Consider the following 15452-nt stretch of genomic DNA (forward strand, 5'->3'; position numbering starts at 1 on the left):
TACGATTTTTTTCTTCCTCCCGCTCTGACGCAGTTTCTTTTTCCGGGGTGTTGAAGTATAAGATTGAAAAAGAGAAAAAAAATGGTCCGAGAATTCATACCATAACGTAAGATGGTTGTGATTGTGTCAAGGTTTTCAACAGTGGGAATCTGGAATCTAGTGGACTGTGTAGATGAACCAGTCAACGGATGGGATTGCGTTTGGGAGAGTTTATCGGAGGATGCAGATCGATGCGTATTTTAATAAAAAATATAGATACTTCCGCCATGGTCCCGTTAGTGTAATAGACCCGAGCACGAGTGTGTTTAATCGAATTACTTACCAATGTATAGAGAATCGATTAAAATGAATTATCAGGGGAAAGGTGGTGGAGGTGGACATTGGACATTATTTTACTTTGATACGTTCGCTAGATGAAGATGGTGCGAGGAATATTTTGGGAAGCTGGGTGATCTCATATAGAACTAGGTTCTCTTCACTACCTACCTCTAGTGCCAGTATACCCATCAAATACCGATCTTACAGAATGAAAATATAAATTCAAAGAAAATAATCGAACTGGAAAAACAGGAGAAGATTTGAGAGGAAAAAGGTGAAGACGAATAGAAGCGTGTTATACTGTTGTAGTCATAAAATCGTTGTAAACAAAGATAATAAAAGGTATGTTACATAAACTTATCCTACATTCGCATAAGTATGCACTATCTCGCAGCGTCCGGTGTTCAGTTCCGCTATATCAGCTTATCTTGGCGTCTGATCTGATGCGAGATATTCGTGTTAAGGTCGCTGTGTATCTGTTCGTGTTTTACACCCAAGTTCGCCATTGATGGAAATTTAATCATACTTTACTGACGATGACGACGGCGACGCTAAGAGACAGTTTTTTGTTCGTGATTTTTTTCGAGCACTGTTTTTGAAAAAATTCTTGTTTCAAAGCTGAATTTGTTTCAATTTTGAAAATTTAAATTTGATCGATCATGTGATGAAAAATGTCAAAATTTGACTAAATGGGGTAGATAGAAAGCTGAAGTCTGATTAACATCCGAAAATTACCTTCAGAAATCTATGTACGTACTAATAATATTTTTTGTGAATCCAAGATGTCATACAGAACCCAAAAAATTTTTTAAAAAATTAAAAAACGATTTGGATGTCTTGAACAATGCGATGTTTAAAACAGCGTTTAAAACAACAAAACAAAATCGATTGAGTTCCAAAAAAAAAGACATAATGTATAAAACATGTTTTTTTCCAATTTCTCGGTCAGTTTTTGTATTTTTAATTTAAAAAAAGGGATAAAAATGAAACATTTTTAATGTTTAAATTTCAAAAAAATTAACGTTTCAAACAAAAAAATCTTTTGTTTTTTTTCTAAACCAAAAAAAAAGAAAGTTTTTTTTCCGAACTCTGAAAGTTTCAGATGTTTTCCCTAATTTATATAATGTATAATATACATATTACCTACCAATTTATTCAAGAAAAGAAATTGATAATTCAAATTTCTGGAAAAACGAAAGAATATGTATTTAGGAACATGAAAAATATCAACGTTTTGATTCATAATATGGAGAAATGAAGCATTTTTAAAAATATTCCAAAGAGCGAAGGAGTCGAAATTTGGCGACTTTTTTTCAATTAGAGAAAAACTCAAAATTCCAAAAGAAGAAGAAAATACTTAAACGAAAAATTTCAATGTTGTATTGAAAACTGGGATTTTTTGGGTGTTTTCAACTACTAGATGCAATTTTTAGATATTTTTGCCTGTACATTTTATTTCCATCACTCAAAGAAAAAAAACTTACGAAAATCAAAATTCTAAAAAAAAAGGAATAAATACATAAATTTTTGATGATTAAAAGAGTGAAACAAAAGAGTTCAAATTGTCAAACAAGCAAAACAACATGAAAAAGTGGGAGGGAAAGCAGAACTTTCAAAATAGCCCTTGCTCTTTTTTAAATACATATTTTGATTTTTTAAGAGTTGAGGAGAGGTTTCAAAATAAAAATTTCTTGGAATGCAGCTGATACAAGTTTTTTGAAAAATAATTCAAGTATGAATCTTCTGAATATTTCAACGATACACATACTCATATCTAAAGTATCCATATATTCTATGATTGAAGGTGTGTGAGTTGTGCCTAAATTGAATTTTCATATTAATCGAAACTGCACAGGCAGGTATTGAAAAAAACTTTCTGCTTGAATATTTTTGGGTGGGGAGGTGTAAAAATCCATGATTCACAACTCCACTGAGAACAAATTATGTTCTGAACACTTTTTGTGACTTGTGAGAATACATTTTGCTCTGGTGGTGAAATGTTTTGTTGAAAATGAAGAAAACTCAACTTTAATGATTTTTGAAGGATATATTTTCCCTATTTCAGGAATAAGGGTTGTCTCAAGGCAGAAGGTTCAAAATAAAATTTTTATGCGAAGTAAAATTGTAGAAAAAGTGTTCAGGAATAACTGGTGTTTGTCTGTTTGAGATTTTTTCGTACGCCTCACTGAGAAGATGGAAGTGTAACACATGTTTCTACATTGTGATGGACACCCCTCCCCCTCCTCCCCCCACAAATTGTGAAAAAATATGGACCGTAGATAGCTGAATTTTTTCGTAATAGTGTTCAGAATGAAAATCAAAATTTCGCAAAATAGCTTCAAAGTATCATATTGATGCGAGCTTGTAACACTCAAAATTTCCTTTTTCATCTCTCACTAAAAAGACAAAGACGAAAAGTTCGCAGAAGGATCTAAAATGGTTTCAAATTTTCAACTAGGTGGGTGGGGTTAAAAAAAATCAGAATTCAATTTTTTTTTCAAAAAGTGTAAATTTCATGAAATGAAATTTGAATCTTAAAATTTTGCCACATAGGGCAATGAAAAATATGCTATAATGTCAACTTTTCCCTAAAAAAAAGACTAAAACTTCAATTCGAAAAACAGTACATAAATACCTACTTACAAAAAATATCCATGTTCGTTCCAACTCCTCGAAAGCGATTTCTGAAAATGGTCACATCTTGAGGGCTCGTGGACCTCTCCCTTGAAAGTAGAAAGCTAGAATTTTCATGGGATATTTTCAATTTTAACTCTCCAATTCAGTTCAAGGAGAGCCAACTCTTTTTCTATCTCAAGATAACCGAAGAGAAAGGAAATCGGATCAAAGGAGGATGATGCATCTCCATAATTAGTAAATGTGCATAAAAGAGAACTATAGTTCCCATAAATAAATATTTCATCTTAACAATTACCAGCGTACCAGCAATTGAAAAGTAAAAATATCCAATAAGTACAAAAAAGGTGGATTTGGTGGAAGTCGTTATTGGCGGATTAGTGAGAATTGTAAGATTGATGATGTTATAGCGGGGTTAGTGTCCTTTGTAGTACATTTAACAACGATGGAAAATACTTCCCTGCTATGTGACTCTGGTAATTCTTACAGCTTTGTAGAAAGACTATAAGGGGAAAAAAACGTAGGTACGTATAAGAGCCAGAAGGCCGCATACAGACGCAAGAAGAAACAAGAAAATTACTCCAAGTTCGCCGTCGTCGTCCTCGGTCGTGAAAATAACCAGATGAAGGGAAGGAGTAGAAAATAGGTAGTGGAAAATATGTGGAAAATTGATCGCGACGAAGAAGATGGTCGAGTTACTCTAAGTTATATAGGAAAAGATTAGATGGTTTGGAACGAGAATACGATGATGATGAGGAGGACGATGAAGACGCAATGGTGAAGAAAAACCTGGCACCGGATATGCGGAAAACTCAACAGATGGTGCAAGAGGTAGAGGTAGAGGTGAGGGATGGCGAACAAGAAGCTAATGACGGGTATAATATGTGGCGCCTGACGACGTCGCGGTTTTAGTCGCCGCAGCATCACACCTGGTGTGTTGCTGGCAGAGTGGCTCGGTTTGATGCGGAAGATACAGAGAATTTCGGTGCGTTCACACCACGATCTCGGATCTCGACGTCGTCGACGTAACATTGGTTCGCGTTGGAGGGACTTTATAGCGTCGCCGTCGTCGTTTTCTCGTTCGGTTGACGAATTCATTCACCTCGTCTTTTCGGCGAAGCTGCGACCTGCGTTTGTCGTCGTCGTCGCGCAGTTATATGGCAGATTTTCCAGCTCGATTCCACCTCCACCTGAACCGCGTACCCCTCCCGCGCTAGCGAACAGCTGCGGTCATCCGAACGATTTTCCGATTCCGAGTTCCTCCAGTGTCACGTCTCTGCCGCCTCCATTACGTGAATCTGTTGCACACAGATCGTCTCTTTGACACCTGGAAATCGTCCTCCACTATTTCCACTTCTCCTTCCTCAGTTAGTCATCTCTGTTGTAATTTTTTTGCCATTTTATAACGCGTCGCTTCCATCCAGTGTTTTCGTCTGTCTCCTCTTTGGGTCTGTGTTGTTCGAGTTGTGCAGTAAATACCAACGGATCGAAGGATCTAACTCTAAGAGTAGTGCGACGCACTCGCCTACTACTTCTTCTATTGTATATCACTGCACACCTCTCCTCGCCGCATCGATCAAAGAAGTTGAGAATTACCTATAACAATAGTCATCGGTACCTGATGCGTCTTCTCTCTTCCGCGTGGTATTTTTCTTCTCGTCTTCTTCCCTAGGTACTTACACTGATGCTGTTGCTGTAGTTGTGGTTTTTTTTGCTTTGCTTTTTTCTTTCTCCTTTTTTTTTTCAACAATTCACACTTTACACATAACGTATTCGATCAACGGTACCATGCGATCTATGAATTTATGTATTGTAAACGTCTCTACGTACGTTAAATAACGTCTCTCTTGTATGTGTACGATACATACAATGTACTGTACGTAATATATCTAACATGGTCTGCGTACATAATGTATTACAAAGGTACTACCATCATCATCGTCGTCATTGACATTACCTACCTATTTTTACTTAGCGCCAATTTCCATCGTGTACTCGACGTGAATTTTCAACGACCGGAGTTACTGTATGAATACCTAGCATTACCTTAACTAGTTGGTACAATGAATTTTTCTTCGAACTTCGATAGCTTCGTTCTAGATCATGCAATGAACAGAATCGCGGCCCTAGAATACACAACCAAAATTTTTTTCATACAGAAAATCTGAAATTTTGAACGAGGAAAGAAAATTATGAAACATTACTCTAAGTGAACTCATGACATTAAAAAATGTACCAACGTTGGTATAATTGCATCAAAATGTGCAACAGTGCATCAAAGTTGTAGGGTGAAGTTCTCTGAATTTGAATATAGAAAATTTCAAATTTGCAGAAAATCATGATATTTGTAAACCAGGCATTTCAACAACCATGAAAGGTCTTGCTTCATTCAGACCAAATATGGCTCAAAGTCTTTCTGGTTGGAATATTTATCAAGGAGCAAAAAGTATGATCAATAGTTCGGGGTACTTTACAATTATTAAACCTCTTTCTGAATTGATGGGTTGTTTTGAAGATTATCGTAAATGTCTTGTTCGTACACGATGAAAGAAATTATTCTAAAAATGTTTTCGTGATTTCAATCAATAAGCAAATCTTTTAAAAAAATGTCCTTTTGGCTGTTCTCGTTGGAAAGACTTTCAACGATGTACATACAATATGCAAAAATGAGTTGGACCATAGATACTTACGCTTTTTTACCCATCTAAAATTTCAGTTGAGCTCATCGTTTTTCATACTTATCAACATAAATTTCCCTCCTCCTCCCCCCTAATCACCTGACTAAAAATTTTTGGATGAAATTCCCAAACTTTTAACATTGAATGTTAATGAGTATTTTTGATTTTTGCACCCCCCCCCCCATTGAAATTTACTTCTTTTGGCATCTGGTCTGGCTAGACCTTCGTAAGTCCAACTTTTCGTGTTGAGTAGTGCAGAAAGGCACGAGGCTTAGGGATCAGTGGTCGGAGAAAAACTGGAAGCTGAAGAATGCTCCTCCTAGGGGCAGGTGTCTGGAACAAGGGTCATACCACAGGGAGGAAGATGTCAACTCGAGACTTCTAGTGGTGAGGTCATTCTTCAATCATACAAAAAAGCCGACTCTTTAGGACAATCCGATCAGCCCTCAGTCCATTCTGGGGAAGTACTTCGTCGATATCAAATACCAAAATGTAGCGTGCACCGCGTAGGATAGTTGATAGGGCCATGGACCAGCTAGTTGTATCCGACAATCTGCGACACTCCTACACTCTACAGCCTGATCTTCACAAACCTCAGACACACCAACTCAATGAAATATCTTGTGCTCAGAGCCATAAAGCCTGGTACATAACGAAGCCTGGTACATAACGATGGCTTGGTATACGTAGTCCAAAATCCTACTTTTTTCAGGAGAACAAAAAAACGTTTAAAACATTCATATTTTGTTATTTGCAGTTTTAGATTGCATTATTATGTTTTAGAGGTCTTAATGGTAAGTATGACCTGATGATATTTTACAGGTTGATAAAATAGAATTAGTTGATTAAAGCGCTTTGGAAGGACATACGAGGTTTCTAGAGACAACATACGAGATTTTCATCATACTTACGTACGACTTAAGTGGTTTTTAACAGGGACTTACGAGGTTTTCAAATTTTTTCAATTGATGAAATTCATGTACTTACCTTGTAAGTCAAACTTACGTGTTTTTTAATGTTGGATTTTCGCCGATTAGAGCGCTAGGATGCGTTTTAGACTTACAAGGTTTTTAAATTTGGATTCCTCGTTGTTTTTTTACTAAAGAAACCACAAAAAAAAGCATTTTCAAAAAAATCTGGACTTATGAAGTTTTTATACCAAGCCATCGAACGATAAGTTCCAATATATTTGACCAATCGAGTTTGTCAAATATATTGGAACGTGTGTAGCGTGTACCAGGCTTAAAGGAGATATTCTACCACCCAGTGGGGCCAGCTTCTGTGTCCTCCCTGCTTCCATACAGGGAGTACCTAAGCATCAGTGAACTGCACACCGGCGAACTGACCCTCACCCAGGTGAAGAGTATACTTGAACATATCGAAAAAACTGTGACGCACAGATCCAGAGGAACAACTGGGGACGTATATCAGTCAGATCAAATGGAGTATTTACAATAGAAGAACTAGAAGACAACCTAATGCTGCATATCCCGAAGTACGCCTTGGCGCATTGTGTTAGTGGGGACTTTGAGATGAGTAAAGGCATCGCACTCTTATTCAGGAGAGCTTTTGGCAATGTTGACACTCTAAAGTCAAAGGGTGCCAAAGTGGGAGATGTGGTGGAGACAGGCAGGCCCGGTCCCACCCACCAAGTTGCCGAGAAAATCTCGGTGGGCTGCGACGTATTTGGGCCGATTACGTAAAAACTGGGTTGCTTAAAAAATTTCTGAATGAATTTTTATGCTCAGTGTCCTGCACTTTAAAAAATAGGAGAAAAAAATTTGGCTGATTAATTGAGAAGTCCAAAATCAGGGCAGCTAAAATGGGACATCTCAGTGGGCCACGAGCTCTTGGGTCCGGCCCTGGGTGGAGATATACAGCAAAGGGAACAAATGATGAAGATACAATAAGTACTTACCTAATTAAGTATTTTTGAAATTTCACGATTAAAAATTGTAAGAATATGGAGAACTTCAGAATATTTTATCGAACACATGTCCTTGAAAACCAAGTAAAATGCTGTAAAAATTGCTTTAACTGGCAAAAATTGTTAAAAAGTAAATAAATTACATATTGGAAACGTAAAATTTCAAAAAAGTACGTATACTTTTGGAATTCAGTTCAACTTGCTTTGGTGCTTATGTATTGGTATCATTTTATTGAAGTTCGAGGCGATTGAGTGGAATTTGAATTTTAGTGATTAGAGAATGGTTTTTGGATTCAAATCTAAATTGACTTTTTTGTAATGTACCTACCTAATTGATAGTTTTAATGCCTGTTGCATAAATCTGTCCACCTTTGCCTTGAAAAAAAAAACAAGTTGATGCTTATGAATTCCTCTCCTCTCCTTCCATCCACAAAAAATTGAAGAAAAAAAATATTAAAAAAATAACAATTCCATCTCGGTTAGTTCTCATGCTGCGATTCATCTCTACAGCAGTCATCATATCGATTACATCATTCTATATAATAAATACCCGTAAACCATAATAAAAAGTGTAACGGATTTTCACAAAATATTTTTCCAACATGACTATGACGACGTGAACATAGATGCGTAGGTAGATAGGTAGGTATAGGTCTACCAATGATATTCGTAGTATACCCGCGAACTCGCTAACGGATTTTCGTAACAGCTCTAGGAAAAGAGGAAAGGAAGAGGGAAATACTCACTAAATGCTGGAAATCCATAGAGAGACGAGAGCTGCGTGTAGTAGGTACACTCTGGTGTATCTTTGGTATCTGCAGAACCTACCTAGTGTACGTAGATAACTAGATACCTATAAGTATTTACGTTTGTACGATTTCGCCCATGACCAGGAGGACAATGACAGTGGCAAAATGGGCGAAAGGAATTGAGTAATCTACAGCTAATCATCGTATTAGACCGAGACGCGATCAGTTAAAAGATGGCATGTGTGTACTATATGGTTACTGTATGCTAGGTATATAAGGTAATACTTGCTATATTACCTGTAAAAAAAAAAGTATATTGCGCCGTTATTCGCACGCCATACTGAGTCGTGCCGCATCATCGTCGTAATAGTTGACAGATGGTCGAGTAAGATAAGCGATAAAATTGGTCTTCGATACTGTGTAGTGAGTAGGGTAGGGAAAAAATACAAAATTACATAAGGAGTCGCTGGACTGTATCTATAAGCAATTTGATCGAAAACGATACATTAACGATATCTATAGATAACTTAATTAAGATTTAAAGCATATGTAGTTACTCGTATTTTGGTTGTATATTTTTAGTAAATTTTTACGTGTATGGATTTTGATTACAGAAAAACTTGATGTGGAATACGGTAACCGTTCAGTACAATCCATTAATTGAAGAAGAATGGGATGAGCATTTCAAAGTAACCTGCGAATACGGTTATGATTTTTGGAAGACGGTGACATTTCCTTTTCTCGACGTAGAGTAAGTGATCGCGAACCTGCTTTTTAGCAAATTGCAAGTAATTTTTGCCAAGTACTTGGGTTCAGCTAAATTAACTTGATTCCGATTATTTGCAGAATTGCCACGGGCAATCCAGTAGTGTTCACTTTATCGCCACCAGAATGTTATATGGAAATAAGACACGGATATGTTCCAACTGGAAACAGAGTCGTCGGTCCTGTAAGAGTTGGAGATCCATTGACGTTGATTATTTACATGAGAAGCAAATATGGTAAGCTCATTGGCTGGATTTTGTTAGATAATGGTTCTAATAGGTATACATTGAAAACGTAAAAATTTGAACAGAAAAAATATTTCCATTCATAGCATTGGTGTTATTATAATTTTTAACGTACCATAGGTATAATGTTTTTCTTCCTATCATTTTTAAGATTTTTTTTCGGCAAAGATGATCCCCCGTTGCCTACAAAACCGTTATTTGATTTATAAAAATAGTCTAGATGTCTACTTTGATGCGTATACTAATTGTTGAACATGTTTCTGTTTTGCTTTTCTTCCAGATGGATTTGATATTGTAGTAAATGACTGTTACGCGCATAATGGAGCCAACAAAAGAATTCAACTTATCGATCAATACGGGTAATTAAACAATTTGTCGAGTTTTTTTTTCTTTTTCTTATTTTTCATTCCTTCCAGAGTTTAATTATCACGAGATATGGTCTCGTGAATGTTTAATGTGGTAAGGAAGTTGTCAAGGAAAATGCGATATAGTATTTAGTAGGTAATTGGGTGTAGTTTTGTGAAATATGGTGGCATTCAGATTCAGGTTGAAATTATAAGTTGTCATTAGTGTCCTTTTTATGGGTCGCAAATGAAGTTAGTCGGTCCTTTTGAATTAGATTCCAATAAAGTTTTGGAATGATCTTCAGGGTACAAGAAAATGAGATTTGCATCTCTACCTACTTGACATAGGCGACTCATGTTGAGTACATTTATGCATTCAAGTGTGAATACTTGCCTATCTTTTGTTTTTCAGGAGCAAAATCAACTTCAAAAATAACTTTAGAGAAAAATGAGATTGCACCAAAAAGTTGAAAAATATAGGTACTAAATTAAAATTTGAACATTTGAAGGAAATTTATAATGATGATCAAATTATATTATTGATGAGGGGGGGGGGGGGGTCCGATTCTAAACCGCAGAAAAATGTTAGGAACGGGCATGGAAAACAAAATCTAAAATATTTATATCACAAAGTTGAATTTAAGATGCTGAATTTTGTTTTTTAATTTATTCTTTAAAAATTCAAATTCGGTTCATTTTTTATGAAAAAAATAAAAATGTGATCAAATTGAAGTAGCATGCTGAAACTTGATTTACCTCTGAATCAATTGGTGATGGCTTCGAATCATTTTGAAGTCTTCAGTGTTTTTTTTTATTTTTCACTTTCGGAAGAAATGTCAAAATTAAATTCAGCACCTCTAAACTCGAATTTTCAACGTCTTCGTGGCTCTTTCGATCAATTCATGTTGGCAAAAATCTTCAAAATCTTATCTCTGCTAATTCAAATCCAAAATTTCTCATAACTTACTTTTTTTTAACTAAAAAAAAATTTTAAAAATTAAAAAAATCTATCTTATTTTTTTATTTGAAATTTTGAATATGTATCAACATAAAAAACCAAAATTGGTTCATTTGTTCATACCTCATTTTTGACTTTCAAAATCAATTGATGCTTTTTCCAAGTTATTGTGAAGCATCCAGCGAATTTTTTTTTCATTTTTTAAAGAAGTCACTCAATTAAAATATAAATTTGGAACAAAAAAAATGATTTTTAAAAATTTGTGCTGCAAAATTGATCAAAACGATCTCAAAGACGATAAAAAGTTCATAAAAGTGCTGAATTTCATTTTGATTCTTCCTATGAAAATTTTTCGAAAATCACAGAATGCAAAAATTTTAGCTAGAAACCGTCACTCATCAATTTGGGAGGTTAAAAGTAGGCTAAAAACACAATTTAAGCTTTCCACTACCATTTGATTGAATTTCAAGATTTAAATTTTAAAAAAAGATCAAATTCAAGTTTTTGAAAATTTTTCAAAAATCAAAAAAGTGTTTGAATTTTAATTACTGGCAAATTTCTAAAAATTCAAATTCGGTTTATTATTCATGAGAAAAAAATCAAAATTTGATAAAATTAAGGTAGAAGGTTAAAATTTGAATTATAATTTTTTTTTTTCGACTTTCCGAATCATTTGGTGATGGTTTCGAGCCATTCTGAAGTTTTCAACCGATTTTAAGTTTACACTTTGGGAGGAAAATGTAAAAAAAATAAAAAAAAACTCGAAATGAAATTCATCACCTGTAAACTCAAATTAAACGTCTTTGTGATTCTTACGATCGAGATAGCACAATTTTTCAAATCTTTTTTTTTTGAACTGGAAAAAAATGAAAAATTTGTCATTCATATTAAAATGTGATTATATATAAAAAGTTGAAAATTGGATCATGGAAGTTTTTGACCTTCAAAATGAGTTGGTGGTTCTTCCAGATCATTGCGGAGTCTCCTGCGAGTTTTTTTATTTATAAGTTTTCAATAAAGACAATCCAATTAAAATATAAATATAAATCGACAAGCGTGATTTTTGAAAATTTGCGTTTAAATTGATCGAAATGGGTCACGAAGGCGATAAACCGAGTTCATAAAAAAAGTGCTGAATTTTCATTTTGGTTAGCTTTATCGTAATTTTTCAATATCAAATCAGGGAATCCAAAAATTTGTTAGAAGTTTCAGAACGACTTGAAACTGCCACTCAGACCTATGAATTCCTCTATCATCATTTTTTGATTACCTATACGTAGATATTTTTGCAAAAATGCTAAAATTTTGATCAAAATCTCTTTTTTAGGTATTTTTTAATTTAAAAAAAAACACAAATTACTAAAAATAAGTAAAAAATAGGAAACTTGAAAATACAAGAATTTTAATAATTAGGAGATTGAAATTTCTGAATGTACCCGAAATGTGCTACTAAATTTCGCCTACTTCTACTCAATAAAGAATTAAATCGTCATAATAATCCTATTGATCTTAATTCTCCGACTTAGTTTCTGATGCCATAAATTTTTTACATTTTTAGCTGTCCAGTCGACGATAAATTGATCAGCAGATTCAGAGGATCATGGAGTGAGGCCGGAGTATTCGAGACCCAAGTATACGCTTACATGAAAACATTCAGATTTACCGGTTCGCCGGCTCTATACATAGAATGCGATGTACGAATGTGTCACGGGCGATGTCCGGTACGTACTCTTACGATTACATTAACTGGACACTTTCTCGGAATTTTTCTGCCAAAGCTTTTTAGCAATCGGCCATCGACGAAAATGGCACAAAAATTACAAAAGAATATACGAATCAGTTCGTTAGCCCATGGGTCGGGCGCATACACCCGCACGTTTTATGGTGGTCGTTTATGGTAAAATAATTTCTCGAAATCATTGGCCCGCGACGAATTGTCGGCTCGATTAATTACATTTTAAAAAGAGCAAAAAAATAAAAAAAAACGTCGAAAATACGGAAAAAATATTTTTTAATTCGTTTATGTGGCTGACTAAATGTTACCTAGCGAGTCTTCAAATATGCGGCGATAATTAGCGAGCTAAATGTTCGCGGAGACAGAGGAAGAAGGGAATAGAAGGGAAAAACAGACGGAAGAAGATAAATTAAAGAAAAACGTGATCGAAGCCTGTATAAAATGAAATAATTCAAGCATAATCTATATTAAATTATCTGACCTTGCGGTGTGAACTCGGTGACTTTTCTGTAGCGCGTATATAAAGGCACCGGAGAAGGTTATGGATACTCGAGTAATGAAATTATAAGCGCACAGTACCTACCCAGTACCTACGCGTACAATTTTGGTAAACGATGACGATTACATGGGTCATTTAAGCCGGTGCTGTTTCGGTCCGCCATCTGTGTCGGTCGCGCAGTGGCCGGACGAGAGATCATAGTGTTGTACGGTCGACGTGTTTAGACCACAAAATCGCATAGGCGAAAAGATCATCGAATTTTTACAGAGAACTACCTATACCTATACCTACTTAGTTCATAAAAGGTCAAAATACATATTACCGAATTAATACATATTCTTTTTATTTTTTATACTACAGAGTCAACCGTGCCACTGGAGGAATGCTAAGAATCTACCATTAACTTCCGGTATAAAGAAAAGAGAAGCCATTGAAGATGAAGCTGTATCGCAAACACCTGCTATATCTCAAAACATCAATTTACATCAATCATTGAAAGTATTACAACCCGGCGAACCAGGCTACGACAATGGTGAGTCTAGAGTATTCGCCAAATCTATGAGTATAGGAATATTTGATGAGTGTTTCAGGGCAGAAGTACCTATAAGGATTTTTACTCATTGTCGTTACTGTGCAGTATGCAACTCATGCTGAGTCTATGTAGACATGTTTGTCTAGCTTTCAAGCCACAGGGGTGACAGTGGGCTCATTTTAAAAAAAATTCAAATCTGTATAATTCTCAACTTGGCACAGTTCGAATGCTATGATAGGCGATAAATTGGAATCTGCGTCAAGAAGTGCATTTCTTAAAGATTTTTTTGGTGTGGTTGTTTACCCTCGTGTGTGATCAAGGAAACCCACAATAAAAAAAAATGATGAAAAACTTTTTTCGTTTTTTTTTCTTTTTTTTACTGAAACATTTCCAATAAGAAGTCGGGAGAATATCCCAACAGGCTGCAATAATTCTCTTGAAATGCACAAAAAATTGGAAAAGCATTCGAAAATTTGCCATCAGGTCAACTTTCAGATGCTGGATTCCATTTTCCAATTTTTAGCGAATTTTTGAAAATTAAAAGTTGGAATCTAATCAAATTAAAGTGAACAACAGAAACTAAGTTTCTTATACTTATGTATTATTTTTGACCTTTCGAATCAATTGACGGTAGTTTCGAGCAATTCTGGAGCCTCCAGTAGATTTTTGGATTTTCTAGTTTTGGAAAAGGTGTTCAAAAAAATCCCAAATTATAACTTTCTTTATCACCTTTCCAGTCGATTTAACAAAAAAAAATCAATTTCTTCTATTTTCTTATTACTTATACATATTTTTTAGGAACTAAAAATCCAAAAGTTCTGCAATTTTCTAAATTTAACCTATTTTTGATTTTTTTTTTTTTGTGGAAAATGTTTCAAATTTGATTATCTTTCAAACATTTTGTCAAAAATCAAGAAGTAAGTAAAATGTAGCACCCGAAATTTCACATTTGACCTGCTGGTGTGATTTTGCTTGCTCTTTATATGTTTCTTCCGTTCTTCGTTCAGTTTCCAGTGCAAAAATTTTTTCTGCTAGTTAGAATTGGTACCTACTCGTAAAAACGTGTGGTAAATTTTATTTGAAAAAAAAAATTTACAGAAATCGTATAATTCAACCCTTCAACACCTGGAAGAAGTTCAATTGATAAATTTCGAGAATTTTCATGAGAGAAGTTAAACTGAACAGTCAGTTTGTGATATTTGAAAAAAAAATTGAATTGGAGTGATCATTAATTTCAAAAATTGAGAATTTCCTTCAATTTTCTTTAAAAGATTGGGCTATGTTGATTTACAAATGCCAAATTTACAGATGCAAATGAAAACAAAAAGCTAAGTTGAAGGGAATTTTCTGCAAAATTTAATAATCTGAAATTTTTGTGGCTGTTGAGCTCAATTTTTTCATAAAGCCTGCAAAGAAAAAATTTAATGCTTCAAAGCGCTCTTTTTTCAACAACTTTGGCAGCTCAAAAGAAATTCATGTAAACAAATTTAGATTAAAATTAAGTAAAATAATACCGAGCTTATTGATTTTGATCAAATTTCATTTTGGAATTTTATGTAACTCGATTGAAGCATAAAAACTGATGCTGTTTCTATACAGTGTCAGAATTTTTCAAAAAAAAGAAAAAAAAACATTTTACAAGATTTTTGAACTTGTATGGAAAATATACAAGTATGTATCTTTTCGAATTTTCGATCTTATTTACTTACCTATAGGTAATTTTTTTTGAATTTGATTTTTTTTCAAGTTTAGTAATTTCTCAATTCGTACATTGAAATGAGAAACTTACACCTTAATTTTTCCTTAAAATTCCAAAATGAAATTTCAACAGATTTTCAAAATTTTTACACTTTTTTCTTGCTCAAAAATTTGCCTCATTCGGAGCAGAAATTTTTTCAAACACAAAAACGTAAAACTGTAATGGGTAAATTATTCTAACAAAATTTCAAAAAATTTTAATTTTTGCCAACTTTTTTTGAAATTGAAATATTATAAAATTTATTTCTGAAATCAATTCAAATTTTCTTTCTGTAAAATCAAAAGGAATACTTCTACGATTTTTAACAAA

General features: G+C 34.4%; 1 protein-coding gene across 1 annotated transcript in view; it reads left to right on the top strand.

The window, feature by feature from the left end:
• Positions 1 to 15452, top strand: part of LOC135843757 (uncharacterized) — a 104762-nt gene that overhangs the window by 86304 nt on the left and 3006 nt on the right. Inside the window, exons 7-11 of the mRNA XM_065361766.1 lie at positions 8921 to 9057; positions 9153 to 9307; positions 9597 to 9675; positions 12177 to 12339; positions 13213 to 13384. Of these exons, the coding sequence (XP_065217838.1) occupies positions 8921 to 9057; positions 9153 to 9307; positions 9597 to 9675; positions 12177 to 12339; positions 13213 to 13384 (706 nt within the window). The remainder of the gene's footprint in view (positions 1 to 8920; positions 9058 to 9152; positions 9308 to 9596; positions 9676 to 12176; positions 12340 to 13212; positions 13385 to 15452) is intronic.

This window comes from Planococcus citri, chromosome 4, assembly GCF_950023065.1.
Source record: "Planococcus citri chromosome 4, ihPlaCitr1.1, whole genome shotgun sequence".
In the NCBI taxonomy this organism is placed as follows: Eukaryota; Metazoa; Arthropoda; class Insecta; order Hemiptera; family Pseudococcidae; genus Planococcus; species Planococcus citri.